Genomic DNA, 22404 nt, shown 5'->3' with positions numbered 1-22404 from the left:
GAGAGTCTTGATTTTGGCAGTTTCACCAGAAGAGGGTTGCTGGCAGATCTTGCACGACCTGTATAAATATTTGGGGGACAGAGCACAGAGCAAGGGGGAGAGCACTGGGGGAGCAAGGCCGGAGAGGAGTCCGTAGAAGACAGAAAGACCACCAACCTGCCTGCGGTGTGTGAGTGGTAGGCCCTCACAATCAGCTTCATCGCCGGAGATTCCAATGATTCTGAAAGCTTTGGTTTCAACTGTGTGAAGCTGAGCTAGGTGTGAGGCAGGAGCACCGGCCCAGAGGGTGGGGGGACAGTATTCCATTGAGACTATTGATTGAAATATGCATTCTTTAGAATCTAAAGTTTCGATGATAATTGCAAGGTAAGGTGACCTGCTGTCTATTTGCTTCTGTGATTCCTTGAGGGTTATAACCATGAGAGAATATCCCACTTAAATGCAAAAGTAAAACCCCAACACGATGTTCCTATCAGACACCTCATAGTTCTTCCCTCGCGACAATAAAACAAAACTTCTGACATATAAATCTGACTTTATTATGTATTACCCAACACGTGAAGCAAAAACTATGGTTAAGCAATTTGTTCACTTTGTCTGCCCGTCTGTCTGTCTACAGGTGTCAGTCTATGATCGAGGAACGTCTTAATTTCTATCGAATTTTATATTTTGAAAACACGAATCGGAACACAAATCTGCAGCTTAGCAGTACTTTGGTTGGAAAATTGTACAGAATCTCATCCTGATCACGCTTGAACAGAAAGGAAGGAGTCAGGTAATGTTTTGTCTGTCTGCCTGGCTGGTAGTCAAACAAATTGGAAAATCATTCCAAACAACAAAATTTACTGTTTTTAGGGGCTCATACAACAGTTACAAATAACTAATTTAACAAGTTAAATAAGGTGGTGTAAAAGATGGTGCATCAACGGCAGTAAACTTCTGAAAAAAAGTTTCTTTTGTTTTTTTTTCTACCGGCTTTAAAACCTTTATTCTATTTCAATTGAATTATTTACTTGAACATTGTAGAACACAAATTGGTTCGTCGCACTTTCAAAACCGTTCCGTTTAGCAGTACTTGAAAAAATATTTATGCCGTCTCATGGCATGCCCTGAGGGCAGAGTAACTGTGAGATTCAGCATTCAGACAAATACAGCAGCATCTAGCGCTGTTTGGTTAGTGCAAAACACAAAGCAAGGCTTAAAAGACCCTTACCATGTCTTTATACTCAACACTGCATGTAGTAATGTGTTCTATGAAAAATAAGTAAAGAATATATTAAACATAAAAATCCCCAAAACTGCCTCCTTCCAAATTTCTAGTTTTCCCTTCCTGAGAGTTTGCTTCGGTATCCATCTTGTCCACTTGATGCATCCTTCCCTACCCCTCATTTCTCCCAACATCCATTATTTGTCCAAGTCTCCCTATATTCTATCCTTCAACCCTGATGTTGGTGTTTCCCACGCCCTCTGTTTTCTGCAGGGTGAGCAGCCATGGGAATTGTTGGTGTTTCCCCCCTTTTTGTTCTGTTGCTTCTTGATCTGTTTAGTGTGTTCCCGCACTTCCATGAGGCTTGACGTTCCACACCAAAAAATCCCTGACAAATTACAAATTCCTGCCCTAACCTACAACAGGCACTGCTGCTCCTGTGTAAGAACTGATGCTAAACCGTAGCCACGTATTGCATAGAACGATGACGACTGCAACATGTGCTGAAAATCATCCTCATTTAACTAGCAAAATATATTTCACTACATTACCTTACCTAAAATTCCTCTCTGAACAATCTTACCCAAGAAAAATCCTGCTTTCAGAAATCCGACTTTGAAGGCTTGTTCTAAAATATCTGACAATAAAAATCTGACCCCTTTGCCCCCCCCCCCTCCCCACCCTGAAACAATTTCCATTAACTATCATATCCCCATTCGTCAAATCCCCCAAAATCCTATTTTTTTAATCTTCCCATAATCCCACACCAAAAGTTGTACAAATCCTATCATAACCCCTAATATTTGCACTCAGGTAGGTGTTTCTTGAAAAATGATATTCTAAAAGGCCCAACCTCAAAAAAAAAAATCGAACATAAATATTCTCCCTGAGTAACCCTAAGCCCTCGCCCCCTCCCATTAAAAACCCAGCTCGAAAAATTCTATCCAAAATAGTCCTAACTTGAGCCATTTTATTCTCGTGTTTTTATCCCAAAATATTAACATTAAAAATTATTCCCTTGACAATCCCACACAAACATTTCTAAAAACCTTATCCTAAATGTTATATCAGCAATAAATACTCCCCTAATCATAATTAACCTTAAAAAGTACTGTATTTCTCTAAGTCCTATCCTTAATATTAATTTTGGAAAAAAACAACTATATTAAAAAATCTCCACTAATAAATACCACTCTAACATCTTGCACAAAAATGTCTGTCCTAAATTAGTATTATGCCAATAAAATTCCAACTTAAAAAAATCAGCCTCAAATAATCCCACCCTAAAAATCCTTTCCTAAAAGAATCTCCGAAATAGTCCAGGACCATAAATCATGCGAAAATAGTCTTGATAAGCCCACATGAAAAAAAAAACTTTATAATCCCTATCCTATTAAATAGTCCTATCCAAAAAAATACTTAAAAAAATACTTCCCGAATAATCAACCAACAAAACGCTTTCTCCAAAAAATTATATCCGAGGTAGTCTGATCTAAAGATACTTCTTTCAAAAATAATGTAAAATAGCCCACCATAAAAAAAATATTCACTCTCAAAATTATATCCTTTAGTTAAAAAGTCCGATCCACAAAAAGAATTATTTGAAAAATCATCCACAAAATAATCCCACGATAAAAGATCGAGAACCTAGATAATCCTAAAAAAAAACATTCAAAAAATAATCTATCCTAAATAGCCCTCTACCAAAAAATCCTACTTTGAAAAAAGATCTGTACTGATAAGTCCACCATCATATATATATACACACACACATATATATATATATATATATATATATATATATATATATATATATATATATATATATATATATATATATATATATATATATATTGTTACGGATTGGTCACTTCCGCTGTTGTGGTTTTCACCCACTTGACATATTTCTGATATGTATTATTATTATTCTCAAAAGGTTTATTATTCAGGAACAGCTATCTAAAGTTTAAAAGGTTAACTTAAAATGATACAGGAAACCAAACCGGAAGAAAAGGAGGCGAAGAGGAAGAAGCGGCGCAAGAAAAGTCGGAGAAGACGCGTGACATCAGCGCTCCGTAATGAGCAAGGTCTACTGACAGTCACGAGGGGAGTTTGAGTTCCTTGAAAGGACATCCGGCGATAGGAATTATCGCTGGAGGGGAGAAATCTGCGTAGTCAGATTTGGGCACTGTGATTCCGACGAATCCTCGCCTCGTCGCATCGGCTCAAGCAGGAGCCGTCGGCCATTTTGAACCCCGCGCTTCAGACACCTATGAAGGTTTTGGTTCGTGTTATCTTCACCCCAACATCCTACCGTCTGTCAGGGATGTGTGTGTGCGACCGCTTCGTCGTCAATTACATTGCGGTTTGCTGAGTGAGCGGTGAAGGTGCGCCTCTGGAGGGCGCCTTTGTACAGTTTGGCGGGGCCAACTCCAAGGCCAACTGTACGCGCTTCGGATATCGACTGGAGAACGAGATTCGGGCTTCGACCGGATTTCGTTCTATCGACCGCTGGAGCGAATCACATTCGCCTTGGAAAAAGTTATAGAGACATTGAGGAGTGTCCTTTCACTCGCTGGCAGCGCAGTGAGTTACCTGACTTTGTAAGATATATATATATATAGAGTGCACTCTTAATTGCCATCTGTTGTACCATTATGTCCTTGCGTTTTATACCGATCCTGCCTCCCCCCAGGCCCTCTCCCTCCAAAAACATCTCCCGATGTCCCTGCTCTCAAATGTTGTGTTTGTGTGCTTCCTCCCCTTCTCTCCCCATCTTGTCGACCGCTCCCCCTTTTTATATACTTCGTTTGCTTGTTTGTTTGATAAATGTTAGCTCTTTCACGAGCCTCGACTCTGTATACAAAAAAAAACAAAAAAAAAATTCCTGTGTGTGATTTCTAATACAATTTTGTTCATTTGTAATCATTGGTGTGGTTTCACTATTACTTTTCAACATAGGGTAACATATTTTCTGCCGGGGCTCCTCTCGGCGTTCGGAGGTTACCGAGACCAGGAGATTGTAGAGGACTCTGTAAATATATATATATATATATATATATATATATATATATATATATATATATATAACTGTAAGAAATAGTAGAAACTCCAAAGTACGAGCAGGGCGTCTCATTTGTATTGAATAAATAAATCGTTAGATTAAATAAGACGCGGACGTAGCTTCAGGACGTCGATCTTTAATTGTCGACAAGCTTTCGACCAACAAAGGTCTTCTTCTGAGTCGGCCCCAAGTTCCCCAAGCTGGAGCACAGGACTTCCGTTGAACTTGGGGCCGACTCAGAAGAAGACCTTTGTTGGTCGAAAGCTTGTCGACAATTAAAGATCGACGTCCTGAAGCTACGTCCACGTCTTATTTAATCTAACGATTATATATATATAATCGTTATATATATATATATATATATATATATATATATATATATATATATATATATATATATATATTGCTTGAAACATCCTGTTTCAAAGGTCCTGGTGTCAGGAAATAAAACAGAGCATAAGATAATTCTCAAGCAATCAGAAAATAAATATATCATTTTCAAAAAGTCTGATCCTTATGATAATACTAGCAGGGGTACCAGGCGTTGCTTGCGAGGGTGTCGTGTAACTGAGAAGGGGGTACAGGAAAGCCTACGGAGCACAGGAGCGAATCTAAGAAGGGGTTAGGAGAGCCGGCGGGCCGGGGAGCAGAACAGCCGCTGGAGTAGTGGGGGGGGGGGGGATGTCTGGGAAAAACTGCAGAGGGCAGGAGAACAGCAAAGGCAGGGAGGAGGGGGGGGCAATATAGAATGGCAAGGGGGCAGAGGGGTTATTTAAAATGGTGAGTCGAGGCGATGCTGGTTTGGGTTTATATAGAATGGTAAGTTGAAGCGATGCTGGTTTGGGTTTATATAAAATGGTGAGTTGAAGCGATGCTGGTTTGGGTTTATATCAGATGGTGAGTTGAAGCGATGCTGGTTTGGGTTTATATAGAATGGTGAGTTGAAGCGATGCTGGTTTGGGTTTATATAGAATGGTAAGTTGAAGCGATGCCGGTTTGGGTTTATATAGAATGGTAAGTTGAAGCGATGCTGGTTTGGGTTTATATAGAATAGTAAATTGAAGCGATGCCGGTTTGGGTTTATATAGAATGGTAAGTTGAAGCGATGCTGGTTTTTGGGCTTCCTCTGGGTCTTTAAGGGTAATTTGGGTCTAAAGGGTCTTTGGAGTCTTCAGGGTGTTTTGGGTCTTCAGGGTGTTTTGGGGCTTCGGGGTGTTTTGGGGCTTCGGGGTGTTTTGGGTCTTCGGGGTGTTTTGGGACTTCTGGAGTTTAAGTTTTTTTACCCAAGTCCTTCACTAACAGGCTGTCCATGCCTGATGTTTGAATGTGGAATTGTGGAATTTATCGGTGCAAACCTTTTTTGAGATTTTTGGCCTCCCTCCCAAGCGTAGCACAGGTACCTCTTTAGTTAGGAATATTTTCGTTCCAATTAAACGAACGTTAACGCATGAGGGCGCACCAGCTCTGTCTTTAGGTCACATCACTGCTGCTTTGGAATGAGGTTCTGGTTTTCAGACTCAGATCCTATTTGACATTCATTCTCTCTGGTGTTCGTTTCACTGCTTTTTGTCGCTCAAGTTTTGTGAATATAAAACGTGCATGGAGAATGCGTTACATCAAATAAAATAAACATCCCCGATAATTCACTGGGCAGCTCAAAGTTTGCCAAGATGACTCCTTTGAGATATTTCGTATTTCATTCCCAAAGGAAGAGATCCAACAATGAAATTTCATCCTGTACTTTGCAGCATATACCATCCTTTCGTATAGCACGTCAAGTCGGCTCTCCGATATAAGTTCCAAATTCATCCCATATAAGACGAGAGGCTATGGGAAACATCCACAAAAACATATTGCAGAAATTCTCATGAGACAATCCAATTTGATGTTTTGTAAGGCTATAAATTGATTAATTACAATTCGAACAATGCATTTTACTTCCAAATCCTCAAACATTTTTCTGATACCATTAGTGGGAATCAATTGCATGTTTATGAATTGCTTCAAAGTATTACTATTACTCTCTGATGAAAATAGCAAAACTATTTTTTTCTTTTTTTGTATACAACATCGAGGCTCGTGATCGAGGATCGAGGCTCACATTCATCACAAAAAGACAAACTGACATAAAACATAAGATAAAGGGAGCGGGAGACAAGATGGAGAGAGAGGGGAAGCACACAAGCAGGGACATCGGGAGATCTGTGGGAGGGAGAGGGATTGGGGGGAAGAGGCGTGGGAAGAGGCGTGGGAGAGGTAAAAAAAACCAAAAAACACATGGACACTGCTAGGACTTCCAGGAAAGAAGTCGGAATTTCCAAAAAGTGGATCTGGGGTGAATTAACTGGGGTAGAAAAGATCAAGGTTTTGGATGGGGGAAGACAAGAGACAAGTTTGTTCTATTGATTGTGATTATTATGGCCAATAAACTATTGATTATTATGGCCATGTTTCCTATGAGAATCTTCCAGACAGAAAGTTTGTTGTAAGACGTTCCCAGAAGGCCTAATTATAGGGTCGGCTTTAAGGGGAAATCGAGGATTATGCCAGAGCAAGGTGGGGGCAAGTTGTCCCTGGCAGGAAAAGTGAGGCAAGGTTCCACAATTTATCTCCCCTGGTTAAGACCGGGTCGGTTTACAAATACAAGAATGACTGATGCAGCTAAAATCACCAAGCAAAACCCCATAACAAAAGTTACATTCCAGCTTTTCAACAATCGCTCAAGGTCCCGGATGACGCGGAACATAATGGAATTTTCTGAGATAAACTTGGACGTGGAAATGCCTCATTTATGTCTGGGCATCGAGAATAGGGAGCAACACGTGTAGGGATTGGGGACCTAGGGGAGTCAGGAATGGAAATCAAGAGACGTCGAGAACAGGGACAAAAGGGGCCCTGGAATGGCGTGTTGAGACTAGAGCAGAGGAGGTTGTTAAAAAATCTTTCCCCTTTCCCGGACTCGCCATATAAATAACACCCACCCTCCACTGTTTCGGAACGGGGCGTAGTTGCTAGGACAAAGAAGGAGATATATGGGGTGGGTGGGGGTGTTAGAGGATGGAAGGAGGAGTGATGCCCGAGTTCCTCTGTTCAAAAGTCGACTTTTCGACACTAAGAGCTGCACAACCGAAACATATGCCTTGTCCAGTTCCATGGTGACCTTATCGCTGTGTCTATCCCCAGATAGGTAGACAACAGGTTACCGCTTGTCAACATTTCGTTGCAATCGAAGGCAGGAGTAATCAGACGCAACTAAATTCTTCCCCTATTCTGTCGAAGGTTCCTGTTTGGCTCCTGATCCAGTCCTCGTGGATTTCGGCGCATCATGTGCTCTGGTAATGATGTGCGACTTCGCATAACCTCATTCTGATTTACATTCCAGCTCTTGATGCGGTGAAGATTGTGCGATGCCAGGCTTAAATGTGGGAATCTCCGCCACACGAAGACCTCCCAGTCATGGTGATGGGATCTTGCAGGATCTGGACTCGGGTCTACAGCCGGGGTATTTCTTCTCGTCGGATCTGGATTCATGCCTTTGTGGAGAGGACATCTGGGAAAAGTTTGAGCTTCTTCCCACCCCACCGAGCTCACCCGGGGACGTGAGCTTACCAGAAATGCAGGACACGATGCTCGAACTTGCCTTGCATGGAAACCAGCACGAGGAGTCACACGCGGGACTGTGGGCAACGTGGTCTGCAGCGCGAACCCATTGGGAGCATGAGGAGATGGAGCTGCCAGTCGTGCTGAGGGACTGCATGTGGAGCGGCTGTTCATGCGAGTCTCGCTCGGTCACCGAGCGCTGTGCATCTTTCATGGGGAAAGGCTGGGTCCCACATACTCCATGTATACCTCCAGTGGAACAAAGCACATGTGCACGCAGACCAGCAGCGACTACTCCGTCCCCGCTTCAAATTGTGAATGAGATTGGGATCTCAAAGCTAGACAGCCCAGGGTCCAGGTCGGAAGGTGAACTCTCTTTGACTGATGCCGGTACGTTCTGATGGCAAGAGCCTTCTTATAGCTCTGGCCAATCGCTCAGCCTCACTGTCAAGCAAGTGTCCTCATTCCTTTCCATTCATCCTAATTTTAAAATTAAGTAAATAAATTAATAGATTTGTAATATGTGGACTCCGTTGCTCAATCAAATAATCAAAATAACTTACTAACTCTCTTTTTGCATTTTTGTTTTTAGTAGTTTACAACTCTTGGTTCAATCGCTGAAAGAAAAAGTTGTGACTGCAAACAATACTGCATGTGGACACAGACAGGGTGTTGCATCCTTCACTGTCCATAAAATGGAACATTAACCTGTTTGAAAAGTTGAGATTTCTCATTTGAAATAAGGAGGATGTATTGAGTGCTAATACCCTGGATAGTTCTGTAGCCTGGTGTTGACCTAGCGGTTAGGGTGCCGGCTTGGGATCCTGGGATCGAATCCGGGTCGATCGCTGAATTAACACCAGGGGGGTTGACTCAACTTGTCATCCTTCAGAGGTCGGCAAATTGAGTACCAGTTCACTGGTAATTCCCTGTGTGTTGTAAGACGCGACAAACAGGGTTGGCGTTGGCGGCAGGAAGGGTATCCAGCCATAAAACATTGCTTCAAAAAGGGGACCACGGTGCCCGAAAAAGGCCAACCCCTGCTCTGCGGGGAAAAATGGCCTCTAAAGGTGGTTCTTCCCTGGATAGTTCTCTGGTGGTCAGATTCTATTTTCCATCAGAATGTAGCAATATTAACAGCAAGAAGCTGTGTAGCTTGAGGGTGCAGGGTCACTTAAATTATCTCAGGCCAAGGTTGAAGGCCTCATTATGTGAGAGAGAGGACCCATCCATTTTTTAAGGAACTTCAACGTTGTTAGGACCAAATGATCATGTGGCATCTTGAAGCTATGATGTCATTTTAGAGGAGCTTCTTACGCTGTGCCTTGTCCTGCAGGTGAGACTGGAGAAGACACGGATGGCGATTTCGATAAAAACGATACAGAAGATGATTACGATGATTGTGAAGACGATGATGATGGTACTGAAGATGATGATGACGACGATGAGACTGATGATGATACTGAGGATGGTAACGAGGAGATAGATGTGGTGACCGTGCGGACACGACGTTCGGCACGGCCTCCTCGTTCACTCCATGTGTTACGTGCCGGACCCGTACATCTACTGCACAGTTATGCAGCTCCCGCACGGAGATGTCTGTCTCCACATCCCGATACCAGGTGTGAGCTTTCAATGGACGCAGACTCATGGGACCCACAGGACTCTGGACGACGAAAAGCACACAACGTTCTTGAGCGGCGAAGACGTCACGATCTCAAGAGGAGCTTCGCGGCCCTGCGGGAGAGCGTGCCAGAGTTGGACGAGCGAGCTGCCAGGGCGACCATTCTCCAGAGAGCAACCGAGCTCGCACGCTCGTTAGCCATGCGGGAACGACGACTCGCGAGCGAGAAAGAGCGAGCGAGGGTGGAACGAGCGGGACTCACTCGTCGCCTTGAACGGCTCTTGCAGCATCCACAGGAGTGATAGCATGGCCGTTGTGCCAAAATACCACAATGGCACCATGTACAACCAATTGGCTTGAATTTCCACAGAATCGAGTATCCAGGAAGAAATGCGGATAGAAGGGCACAACAGTAGAGGTATAATGGGAGGTAGACAGGAGTTGATTTTAGGTGATTTGTGAGCAGTGTGTACAATGTTGCACTCTCTTGATATCTTGAGCTTCATATTGTCTGAGTTGCAAATGCAGGCATTGTCAAGCATCAACATGTCGTGTATGTTAATGCAACCCTTACCGAACTGCCCCCTCCCCTTTAAACAATAGGAAGAAGAGGAATCTTACAAATAATAGAAAAAGGGATTCCCATATGTTGTGATTGTTGAGATCGCTCTTCTCCCCTGCCTTCCCCCATTGTTCGCATCATCCCTCCCTATTGAGTGCATACCACTTTGGAATAGGTTTGTGGTGTGGGTGGGCTTAGTGTACTCCTTCCTTGGGTTATGATTGGGGGAAGGGTTTGGGTTGAAAGTGGCACAACCTGTAATGCACCAAATGGCCTCCGAATGATATATTTTCCTTGCATTCCCTTCAAATGGAGAATCTACTTTTGTTAAATTCCACACAATTCCTATCACAATATGTTCATCAATGTATATAAGGAAGGTACATATGTGAGACATAAAAAGTTTTCATAATGAGATATTCACGAGTCCCACAAATGCCAACTTGTTATTTTCAAATACTGCATATACAGTATATACACATATTATAAAACAGGAGCGTCTGCCTGTCCATCCGTCCGTCCGTCCAGAAACTACTCCCTTAGTTTTAGGGCTAGCTCCGCCAAACCTTCTGTGGAGCATTTTGGTTTCCCAGCGGATGTCCTAAGGTAGGTAGGAGCTTTCATAAATTCCTCAATATAATTATGATTTTGAGAATTTGATCGACACGAACATGCTCCAGATCCGGAAGTAAGCACACAACAACACAACAACATGCATTTTAAGGCCATTTTCCCTGCTAGAGCGGGGGTTAGCCTTGCGGTCCCCATGACAATCTTCTCCATTTTGCCCTATTTTCTGCATCTCTCCTTGTTAACCCCCTTGCCCGCATTTCTTCTTCCACCATCTTTAGCAAAGTCTTTCTCGGTTTTCCCCGTCCTCTACTTCCTTCTACATTCATTTCCATCACTCTTCTCAGCCAGTCACTTTCATCCTTCCTCAATACATGACCAAACCATCTCAATCTGTTCTTCTTCACAGCATCAATCACAGGCTCTATTCCCATCATTTTTCGCAATTCATCATTTGTCTTCCTCTCTCTCAACGATACTCCGCACATCCACCAAACCATTCGCATTTCCACTCTTTCCAGCCTTCGTTGCTGCTCTATGTTCATTACCCATGTCTCGCTCCCATAAATCATAACACTTCTCACACATGCAGCATACACCTTTCCCTTCAACTTAAACGGCACTCCCCTCCTCATCAGCATGCCACTCAGTTCCCGAAACTTCTTCCATGCACATCTCACTCTTGCAACTGTTGCCGAGTCTGATCCACCTTCTCCATTCAGCATGTCTCCGAGGTAGCAAACAAGAGCAAAAAGTTTTAATTAAAACAAAAGCCACGTCGATGTTACACAATGCCTAGATGCAGCTGTGCCTATAACGTCGATGTTATAGGCACAGGACATTCCTATTGATTCGATTACTTGATGTTATTTTTGTGCAAAGTGAAAATATATCTCGGCAATTTCCCGTGTGTGGCGACGAATTTTTAATATATCTCGGCATTTTCCCGTCTGTTATTTCAGGCGGTGTATGACTGACCATGCCGCGATTTAAAAATATATATATCTCGGCAATTTCCCGTGTGTGGCGACACGTGAACGAAGCTATGCTCCTCTCTCCACATTATTGTGACGACGTATAAATTAAATATTTCATCGTGACGATTGTCATCAAATGGACGAATTTTTAATACTAGGGCATGCCCGTACTATATCTATATCTAAAATTATATCCCCCCCCTCTATTTACATGAAATGGTTTGGTCCAAAGCGAACGGCTTGCGAGTGGTGACAATCCCCCCCCTCTATTTACATGCAATGGTTTGGTCCAAAGCGAACGGCTTCCGGAGTTTGGTAAAGAAATCGCCATCGCGTGCACAAACGCGCAGGAAAGCGAATGAATCGCAAATTCGTTTTTATTAGTTGTAAAACATAGTTTAACGCCAACATAGTTTTCCAACGTGAAATAAATGAATACGCTCTCAAATGTGCCATCCGAGGCAGAGTGTGCCCGCCACGTTCGGCACACGCGATAGTTCGCTGCTCTCTGATTGGTTGAATCGTTTTTTGGACATAGCTCGGTAAGTAATTGTCCGATTAATATGAAACCTTGAAAAGGCACATCCTCGGGTCCCCAGCAATATACCTGGCAAGTTAAAAGTATATCGGACCCGTGGTTGTCGAGAAACAGCGGTCACAGACAGACAAACGTACAAACGTACAAACGTACAGACAGAGATTACTGGAATTATAGATAGATATCTCGGCATTTTCCCGTCTGTTATTTCGGGCGGTGTATGGCTGACCATGCCGCGATTTAAACAAAATATATATATCTCGGCATTTTCCCGTCTGTTATTTCGGGCGGTGTATGACTGACCATGCCGCGATTTAAAAAATATATATCTCAATGGACTTGAAGTTACAGGCCTTTGAGAATTCATTTCCTTCTATAAAGGGCAACTTTCATCGGATTTTCTTCCCGTTTTTTTTCAACCAAGTCTAAAACTATGTTAGCGACTGTGAAAAATGAAATGATATATCGAAATTGATTTGAAAGAAAACTGTGTGAGAGAGCAAGACACCACGGGCCTACAAAACAGGCCTCAAAGCTATGCGAGTTAATAAAATGGTGGATATTTGTTTATATGAAGGCTCTCCCACAATGGGTGGAGCTATGGTTCCCAGAATGGGTGGAGCTTTGAGGTTTTGTCTTCTCTGCAAGAACAACAAGAACAAGAAGAAGAAGAAGAAGCAGAAGAAGAAGAACAGCAGAGGGCACTCTATGACCAGCGTCTGCGACGCGGCTAAAAAATTTCACACCTTCCAGCTTCACACTGTCTCCAAGATCCAACTCAACATTTCCTCCATCTGCAGCTCCCTCTGTGCACACCTTACATTTGAATGTAGCTGCCACACTGGTTAATGACCCTCTCAGACCACTACATTTTTGATGAACCCACTCAGCGCACATTGTACATTGAATGGAGTTCACTCCGACACCCTTCCTGCACACAGCACACGGCCACTTCCCAGTTCTTTCCACCTCACCACATGCTTTACCAGTTGCCATCACCTTCGTCTTTCCTATATTCACCTTCAGACCTTTTGTCTCCATACATTCCTTCCACTTGTTCATCTTTTCCTTCAGTCCATCCATACTTTCCACAATAAACACCAGATCATCTGCATACAACAACTCCCATGGTAAACCCTCCTTTATGTTCTGAGCCAGCACCTCCATCACAGCTACAAATAGTAGTGGACTTAGTACCGACCCCTGATGCACTCCCACCTTCACCTCAAACTCACCACTGTTCCCGTCCTTCGTCCTTACAGCTGTGCGCGCTCTTTTGTACATTGCCATCACTACTCTGATCAACCATTCCTCCACTCCTAACTTCCTCAATGCCCATTTCAATACTTCGCGTGGAACCCTATCGAATGCTTTCTCCAGATGAACAAACCAAAGAAACAACTTCTTCCTCTTCTCCATGTACTTCTCCTGCAACTGCCGCACAATAAAGAGTGCGTGTGTCGTTCCTCTTCCTGGCATAACTCCAAGCTGCATTTCGTCGATCTTCACCTTCTTCCTTATCCTCCTCTCCAACACCCTTTCCAATACGTTCATTCCATGCTCCAATAACTTTATCGCTCGGTACGAGCCACACTCCAGAGGGTCACCTTTCCCCTTGTATAGAGGGACGAGGGTACTCAGTTCCCAAACCACTGGAATGCGGCCTTCTTTCACCACAAGATTACAGATCTCTGTCATTCTCTTCACACCCCAACTTCCTGCTGCCTTCAACATATCTCCCACAACTCCCGTCAGCCCTCCCGCTTTTCTACTCTTCATGGCTTTTATCGCTTCCTCAACTTCCTTCTCAGTTATCTTCTCTGCCGGTCCTAAAACTGGGTTACTCTCTATGTTGCCATCCCATTCATTCTCTGTATTCAACAGCATTTCCATATATCTTTTCCATCTTCCTTTAATTCCATCTGGGTCCACAACGATTTATCCCACTTCATCCTTCAAGCAACTCACCCCCATCACATCACACCTCTCTTTCGCTATCTGCTTTGCAATCCTGAATACCGCTCTCTGACCCTCTTCCGAATCCAAGCTTTCTCCGAACATTTTCCTACATGCCTCCTGCGCCTTTGCTACCTCTTTCTTTGCAGCCTTCTTGGCTGCCTTATAACTTTCATGCTCTGCTTTTTCTGCTCCCGTACCCTTCGCCTTCTGCCACTCCTTGAACTTCTTCCTCTTCTCGTCAATCCTCTTTCCAACTTCCTCATCCCACCGTCATGTTTCCGAGTGCCTCAGTGGTCCTTTTGTCCATCCACATATCTCACCAACGGCTCCCAACAGACTATCTTTCATTGACATCCAACCACGTTCAAGCTCAACCACATCCTCCTCTACCGTACTCAGCCTCTCTTTTAGTGCCTCCCTTACTGTCACCTCTTTCAACCTCCACACCTTCATTCTCGGTTGCTACTTCACCCGCCTTGCTCGCCTCGCGCCTTTCACCCTTATGTCGCAGACAACCAAGTGGTGCTGTGAAACAGCCTCCTCCCCCGGGATCACCTCTGTGTCCCGGAGGTGCCCCCTATCTCGCCTACGCACCATCAGGTAGTCAACGGTTGTCGTCGACCCACCGGACGTGTATGTAACAAGTTTATTGTCCTCTTTCTGGAACTGAGTATTACAAATCAACAAATCAGCTCCATCAGTAAACTCCAAAATCCTTTCACCTTCTCCATTTCTCACACCATATCCATAACCCCCATGAACTCCCTCAAAACCGTCCATACTCCTTCCCACATGTCCATTTAGGTCTACTCCTACCACAACAACTTCCTCATCTTTCACGTTTTCCATCAGCTTCTCTATCGCACACTAGAACGTGTCCTTCTCTTCATCGCTCCGACCAACCTGCAGAGCATATCCCGACGTTCACCAAGAGCTTTCCAATCATCATTTTCACCATCATCAACCTATCACTCACTCTAGTCACACTCACCACACTGTCTACAAACTCCTCAGAAAATAGGACACCAACACCATTCACGCCCTCCGGGCACCCTTGCCACACAAACTTGTATTTCTGTCCCTGCCTACCCTTCACCATTCTCACACCACTTCCCTTCCATCTCGTCTCTTGCACACAACATGTGTCCACTCTTCTTCTGACCAATGCTTCCACCACTTCTCCTGATCTCCCTGTCATTGTCCCTACATTCCATGTCCCAAACCTCAGAAACCGATCTCCACTTCGGGCTGCACCCTGCCCATATGTACTTGTAATTGTCATGGTTCTCTTTTTGAGGCAATGTTTTTATGGCCGGATGCCCTTCCTGACGCCAACCCTCTTAGTCACCTCTTACGACACGCAGGGAAACGGTGTACCTATTCTAACCAGGGTCCACACCGGGATAGTAAGTAAGTAAGCACGATGTAATCGTAATAATAATCCGGAAGTAAGCACGATGAGGAATATTCGCTGCTTTGATAATATATCAACACAATCGTGTTTTAACATTACATTTTTTTTACATTTTGTTATATTTATAAATGGCATAGCATTAATTTGTGATTGGAATTATGCTGTTTAGAATGAAAATACAGAGATCGAGTTTAAAGGAAATGATGTGGGATTTCCACCTGTGACATTCATGGATTCACCATTTGAAGTTTCGCCATTGACTTGGTATCGAAACATTCAGACTGGGTACATTTTCTTCATGATTTAACATTGTATTTTGTTATATTAATGCTACAGTATTAATTTATGATTGGAATGATGCTGTTTTAGGTTAAAGCAAAATGAGGAAATGACGTGAGGGTGTGACATTCGTAGATTCAGCATTTGCTGTTTCTCCATTGACTGGGTATAGAAATATTCAGACTGGGTACGTTTTCTACCCAAGTCCCTAACGAAGAGGCTGTTCATGCCTGACGTTTGACTGAAGGTGGCACAGGATTGTTGAATTTATTGGTTCATGGTTTAGCATTCACTGTTTCTGCATTGTTTGTTTGCTTCAGGTCTTCCAGATCCACAGGTACCAGGTACCTCACAAGTACACACACACACACACACACACACACACACACACACACACACACACACACACACACACACACACACACACACACACACACACACACACAAACAGTCAGGTGAAAAAGTAAGTACACCCCATGTAAAGTTTTGACTTTTTCAACATATTTCAACATACAGCTATTTGATCTTCATTTCAACAATATTGACAGATAAAGGTGATATAATATAACAAATACCATGAAACATTTACATTTTGTCGTCCATTGTATAATTTAAATAAACATAAATGCACATTTCGCATGTGGAAAAAGTAAGCACACCCTTGGCTCTAATAGGTGGTATGGCAGAAACAACCTCAAGTAGGCGTTTCTTATAACTGTCTAACAGTCTCTGACATCGACTGGGAGAATTTTTTGCGCAATCCTCCATTCAGAATTAATTCAGCTGTGCAATGTTTGAGGGGTTTCTTGCATGCACAGCTCGTTTCAAATCCCCCCACAACATCTCGATGGGATTTAGATCCGGGCTTTGACTTGGCCATTCCAGAACCCTCCATTTCTTTCTTTTCAGCCATTCCTTGGTGGATTTACTGGTATGTTTAGGGTCATTGTCATGTTGCAAGGTCCACCTTCAGTTGAGCTTCAACTTTCCGACAGATGGCCGAACATTATCCTCAAGCACCCTCTGGTACAATGAAGAATTCATAGTGGATTCTATGATGGTGAGCTGCCCAGGCCCTGATGCAGCAAAGCTGCCCCAAAACCATAATATTTCCACCACCATGCTTTACAGTTGGTATCAGGTTCTTGTGGTCAAATGCTGTCTTTGGTTTTCGCCAAACATGTCTTCTCGTACTGTGGCCAAATAGCTCCACCGTTGACTCATCTGTCCAGAGCATATTGTTCCAGAAGTGCTGGTCTTTGCCTAGGTGTTCATTGGCAAACTTTAGTCTTGCCCTGATGTTCATTCTGGACAGCAAAGGTTTCCTCCTGGCACACCTCCCATGTAGATCAAATTTGTGCAGCCTCTTTCTAATGGCAGACTCGTGCACTTTGACATCAACAGTGGCAAGAGCTACCTGTAGGTCCCCTGATGACATTCTGGGGTTCTTAGAGACTTCTCATCTTGCGGTCTACTCTCGGGCTGAACTTGCTGGGGCGGCCTGGCGTGAACAAGCTCGCAGTTATTTGGACACTTGTAGATGATCTTTCGGACAGTCGAATGATTGATTTCAAATTGTTTGGAGATCTTTTTAAATCTCTTCCCAGACTCATAGGCATCTATAACCTTCTTTCTGAAGGCCTCAGCAAGCTCTTTTGATCTCGGCATGGTGACACCGTACACTTCAACAACAAAGATCAAACCAAACTAAATGTCTGAGGTTTAAATAAGACAGGTTCCTCCAAGATCCTCTCTAACGATGTTCTAACCATTTGCACCTGAGCTGGTGCACCTGATTCTAATTTTAGGTATTTGAAGTCGTGATAAATGTAGGGGTGTACTTACTTTTTCCACATGCGAAATTTGCATTTATGTTTATTTAAATTATACAATGGACTACAAAATGTAAATGTTTCATGATATTTGTTATATTATATCACCTTTATCTATCAATATTGTTGAAATGAAGATCAAATAGCTGTATGTTGAAATATGTTGAAAAAGTCAAAACTTTACATGGGGTGTACTTACTTTTTCACATGACTGTATGTACATATATTTATATATATATATATATATGTAAATATATATATATACATATATATATATATATATATATATATATACATATAATATATATATAAATATATATTATTTTTTTATTTTTTTTATTTTTTGTTTCCTGATTCTAGAGCATTGGTGCAGCTGAAGCAGTTTCTTGGTAATGGTTATAACAGGTGGTTTACCATTGCCATCCGAGCAGTAGTTAGGGCAGAAGTTTGTAATTTGTTCAGGGTGCTGGTGATAGCTCGCCTACACTTCACGAAGGACACCGTGAGATCTTTAACGTCCACCAACTGACGCAAACAGATGGGATGCCGAGTTTAATGTCCACCCCGTGGATGGCACACACAACTCGAAATGATGTCTAAACCCCCCTCCCCCTCCAATGCTCCCCACTTCACAACTCTTCCCCCCAACCGAGGCCTGACAGTATACTTCAGAGGTAGTGTACACGCCTTTGAGTTGCCCAGGCTGGGACATTTCCAACTCGACTCAAACCAATCATCCTGGTACTTTACAGACTAGTTGTTGCATCAATGGTTCCACAGTCATTCGATTGGGAGAGAACATAAAACCAGTTGGCCCTTCCACATGCATTCGCTAACGGGTCTTAAAGCTTGCATGGTATCTTTTTTTAAAGAACAAACCATTGTGTGCCAATACCATGGCATCATTTCAAATTCCTACACGAAAGGTGCAGGGGCACTGCATCAGTGGCACTGCAGGCCCTCAGTAATCATGCAACCAGTGGGACAAATACATACAATAAAATTTCAGACCCTGCCCTTCAACATCACGCCTACCTTCTCCATTCATCACACAATCCAATATACAGTCCTTTCCTCTTTCCACAAACTCCATCCTTCCCCAACTCCATCTCATTAGTTCAACTTTACCTTCACATTCCGATTCCTCCCTAAGATTGTGATTTTAAGGACAAAATATTAAATAGCTTTCGGAATAGTAAGTGAAGACTTTTCTTGTGCTTCCACAAGCATTTCATGGCTCGGGCGAACACTGAAAATATCTGGTTCACAGATTAAAAACATTTCTTAAAGTGCACCTGCAGAATCACAAATTGAATGATTTGCCGAAAAAATATCTTCAAATAATTTCCAACAGCTTTATGGGTAAACATGTTTATATGGTGCTGAATAAAAATGAAAAAATGTGATTATGTCAAAAAAAGAAAAAAGGCAAGTGCACATTCCATGTGTGCATGTTACATGTGCATTGTGTTTATATTATACATTGCATTCAGAAAGTATTCAGACCCCTTCACTTTTTTCACATTTTGTTATGTTGCAGCCTTATGCTGAAATCGTTTAAATTCATTTTTTTCCTCATCAATCTACACTCAATACCCCATAATGACAAAGAGAAAACAGGATTTTAGAAAGTTTTGCAAATTTATTAAAAATATAAAACTTAAATATCACATTGACATAAGTATTCATACCCTTTGCTATGACACTTGAAATTTAGCTCAGGTGCCTCCTATTTCTCTTGATCATCTTTGAGATGTTTCTACACCTTGATTGGAGTCCACATGTGGTAAATTCAATTGATTGGACATGATTTGGACAGGCACACACCTGTCTATATAAGGTCTCGCATCTGACGATGCATATCAGAGCAAAAAACAAGCCATGAGGTCGAAGGAACTGCCTGCAGATCTCAGAGACAGGATTGTGTAGAGGCACAGATTTGGGGAAGCCTACAAAAAAAATCTCTGCTGCATTGAAGGTTCCCAAGAGCACAGTGGCCTCCATAATTCTTAAATGGAAGAAGTTTGGAACAACCAGGACTCCTCCTAGAGCTGGCCGCCCGGCCAAACTGAGCAATCGGGGGAGAAGGGCCTTGGTAAGAGAGGTGACCAAGACCCCGATGGTCACTCTGGCGGAGCTACAGAGATCCTGTGTGGAGATGGGAGAAACTTCCAGAAGGACAACCATCACTGCAACACTCCACCGATCTGGGCTATATGGCAGAGTGGCCAGACGGAAGCCTCTCCTCAGTAAAAGACACATGAAAGCCCACTTGGAGTTTGCAAAAAAGCACCTAAAGGACTCTTAGACTGTGAGAAACAAGATTCTGTGGGCTTTCATGTGGATGAGGGAAAAATGAATTTAAACGATTTCAGCATAAGGCTGCAACATAACAAAATGTGAAAAAGTGAAGGGGTCTTAATACTTTCTGAATGCACTGTATATATCTATATATCTATATATATATATCTGTGCAGTGTCTGTCTTGTGTTGTCTTGTCTTGTCACTGAACTACTTTCTCAAACTTTTGTGAAATCGTACCAAACTTCTGGTATCCACATATCTCTCCCGTCGGTATGTCCTAAGGGTATTTTTTTTTTGAAAAATCTTCCAATTATTATTTATTTATTTTTGGAATTTTTTGGGGAAATTTTTTTCTTTCAAGTTCAGTTGTTTATAAAATGTGATATCACGTGTATTACAAATACATCTGTGCAAAATAATTGTTTGAATTATGATTGGTTTAAACCATGACAAAACGGCAACTCGGGTACAGTCATTTATCTATATATCTACACATCTGGGCAGTGTCTGTGTTCTCACTTAACGACTCCCTCAAACTTTTGTTTCCGTGGTTGTGAAGTGTTTTTAATAACGTTGTGGTGGTTTTGAATCACGTGGTGGTGAGGTATTTTGAATTATGTGGTGGTGAGGTGTTTTAATATCACAAGGTGGTGAGGTGTTTTCAATTTCGTGGTGGTGAGGTGTTTTTAAATCACAAAGTGGTGAGATGTTTTCAAATCACAAGGTGGTCAGGTGTTTTCAATTTCGTGGTGGTGAGGTGTTTTTAATTTCGTGGTGGTGAGGTGTTTTTAATTTCGTGGTGGTGAGGTGTTTTCAATTTCGTGGTGGTGAGGTGTTTTTAATTTCGTGGTGGTGAGGTGTTTTCAATTTCGTGGTGGTGAAGTGTTTTTAATTTCGTGGTCGTGAGGTGTTTTCAATTTCGTGGTGGTGAGGTGTTTTTAATTTCGTGGTGGTGAGGTGTTTTCAATTTCGTGGTGGTGAGGTGTTTTTAATTTCGTGGTGGTGAGGTGTTTTTAATTTCGTGGTGGTGAGGTGTTTTCAATTTCGTGGTGGTGAGGTGTTTTTAATTTCGTGGTGGTGAGGTGTTTTTATTACGTGTTTCATGGCTGTGAGGTGTTTTTAATTTTGTGGTGGTGAGGTGTTTTTATTACGTGTTTTATGGCTGTGAGGTGTTTTAAATTACTTGGTGGTGAGGTGTTTTGAATTACTTGGTGGTGAGGTATTTTGAATTACGTGGTGGTGAGGTGTTTTGAATTACTTGGTGGTGAGGTATTTTGAATTACTTGGTGGTGAGGTATTTTGAATTACTTGGTAGTGAGGTATTTTGAATTACTTGGTGGTGAGGTGTTTTGAATTACGTGCTGGTGAGGTGTAATCGTTCCAAATTTCTAGTCTGCACCTACCCCTCCCCTATGTATGTGCTGAGGGGTTCTTTCTTGAAAAAAAAAAACATTCAACCAATACATCCACCATTCCCGCTTTCTTCAACCTAAATTGCTAATAAAAATGTGATATCACAAACACAACAAATAAATTTGTGCAAAATAATTGTTTGTATTATGATTGGTGTTGGCTTAGCGGTTGGGGTGCCGGCTTGGGATCCCAGGATCCTGGGTTTGAATCCCGGCTGATCGCTGAATTAACACCAAGGGGGTTGACTCAGCCTGTCATCCTTCCGAGGTCGGCAAATTGAGTACCAGCTTGCTGGGATGAATGATCATGGTGTGTACCCCGGTTTAGAATAGGTACACCGTATCCCTGCGCATCGTAAGAGGCGACTAAGGGTTGGCGCCAGGAAGGGCATCCGGCCATAAAAACATTGCATCAAACAGGGAACCATGACAATTACAAGATTGTCATGGGGCCCGCAAGGCTAAACCCCGCTCTAGCAGGGAAAATGGCCTTAAAACGATCATTCATTTCATTCATTCATTATGATTGGTGTAAATCATGACAACACAGCAACTCAGGTACAGTCATTATCCTCAGCTAAAATAAGCCCGTTCCTCAGTAACGACGTTTGGTGAGGCGGGCGCAAGTAACGACGTTTGGTGAGGCGGGCGCAGCAAGCTGAGCCAAGCTAGTATATATATATATATATATATATATATATATATATATATATATATATATATATATATATATATATACACAAAGAATTAAGTTAAGCACCCCTACACAAAGAATTAAGTTAAGCACCCCCTAATAAATATTCTTTGACGAGCACGTTTGGGACATGTTGGGACGACAAATTGCGAAGATGGTCCCTCCAATAGCCAATCTGGATGAATTGGAACGTGCATTACATCGGGAATGGAACAACCTGCCACAGCAACGCATACGACGGCTTACAGGGTCTATGAGACGTAGGGTTGAGTCAGTGATCCGATCACGTGGGTCCTACACACGTTATTGACGCAAAGATCGCTAGAGGTCTTCTCAGAACAATGACTGTACGTTAGAAAACATAAACG

The 22404-nt window shown here is 42.6% G+C and overlaps 2 protein-coding genes across 3 annotated transcripts in view; one reads left to right on the top strand and one right to left on the bottom strand.

Moving 5' to 3' along the window:
- Window positions 1-22404, bottom strand: part of LOC137430211 (collagen alpha-1(XIV) chain) — a 371222-nt gene that overhangs the window by 324056 nt on the left and 24762 nt on the right. The window lies entirely within an intron of this gene.
- On the top strand, window positions 7392-10474 carry LOC137430213 (N-myc protein-like). The gene is made up of 2 exons (XM_068120902.2): window positions 7392-8261; window positions 9208-10474. The coding sequence occupies exons 1-2, from the start codon at window positions 7679-7681 to the stop codon at window positions 9795-9797; spliced, it is 1173 nt and encodes a 390-aa protein (XP_067977003.2). The 5' UTR covers window positions 7392-7678; the 3' UTR covers window positions 9798-10474.

This window comes from Myxine glutinosa, chromosome 6 (assembly GCF_964187855.1).
Source record: "Myxine glutinosa chromosome 6, kmMyxGlut1.1, whole genome shotgun sequence".
Lineage (NCBI taxonomy): Eukaryota > Metazoa > Chordata > Myxini > Myxiniformes > Myxinidae > Myxine > Myxine glutinosa.
Note: the sequence above shows the minus strand (reverse complement) of the source record. Positions and strands in the feature narration are given on the sequence as shown.

Coding starts and splice junctions, on each gene's coding strand:
- LOC137430213 (XM_068120902.2), top strand. CDS start 7,679: ATGCCAGGCTTAAATGTGGGAATCTCCGCCACACGAAGACCTCCCAGT. Junction 8,262..9,207: donor ACTCTCTTTGACTGATGCCG/GTACGTTCTGAT, acceptor CTTGTCCTGCAG/GTGAGACTGGAGAAGACACG.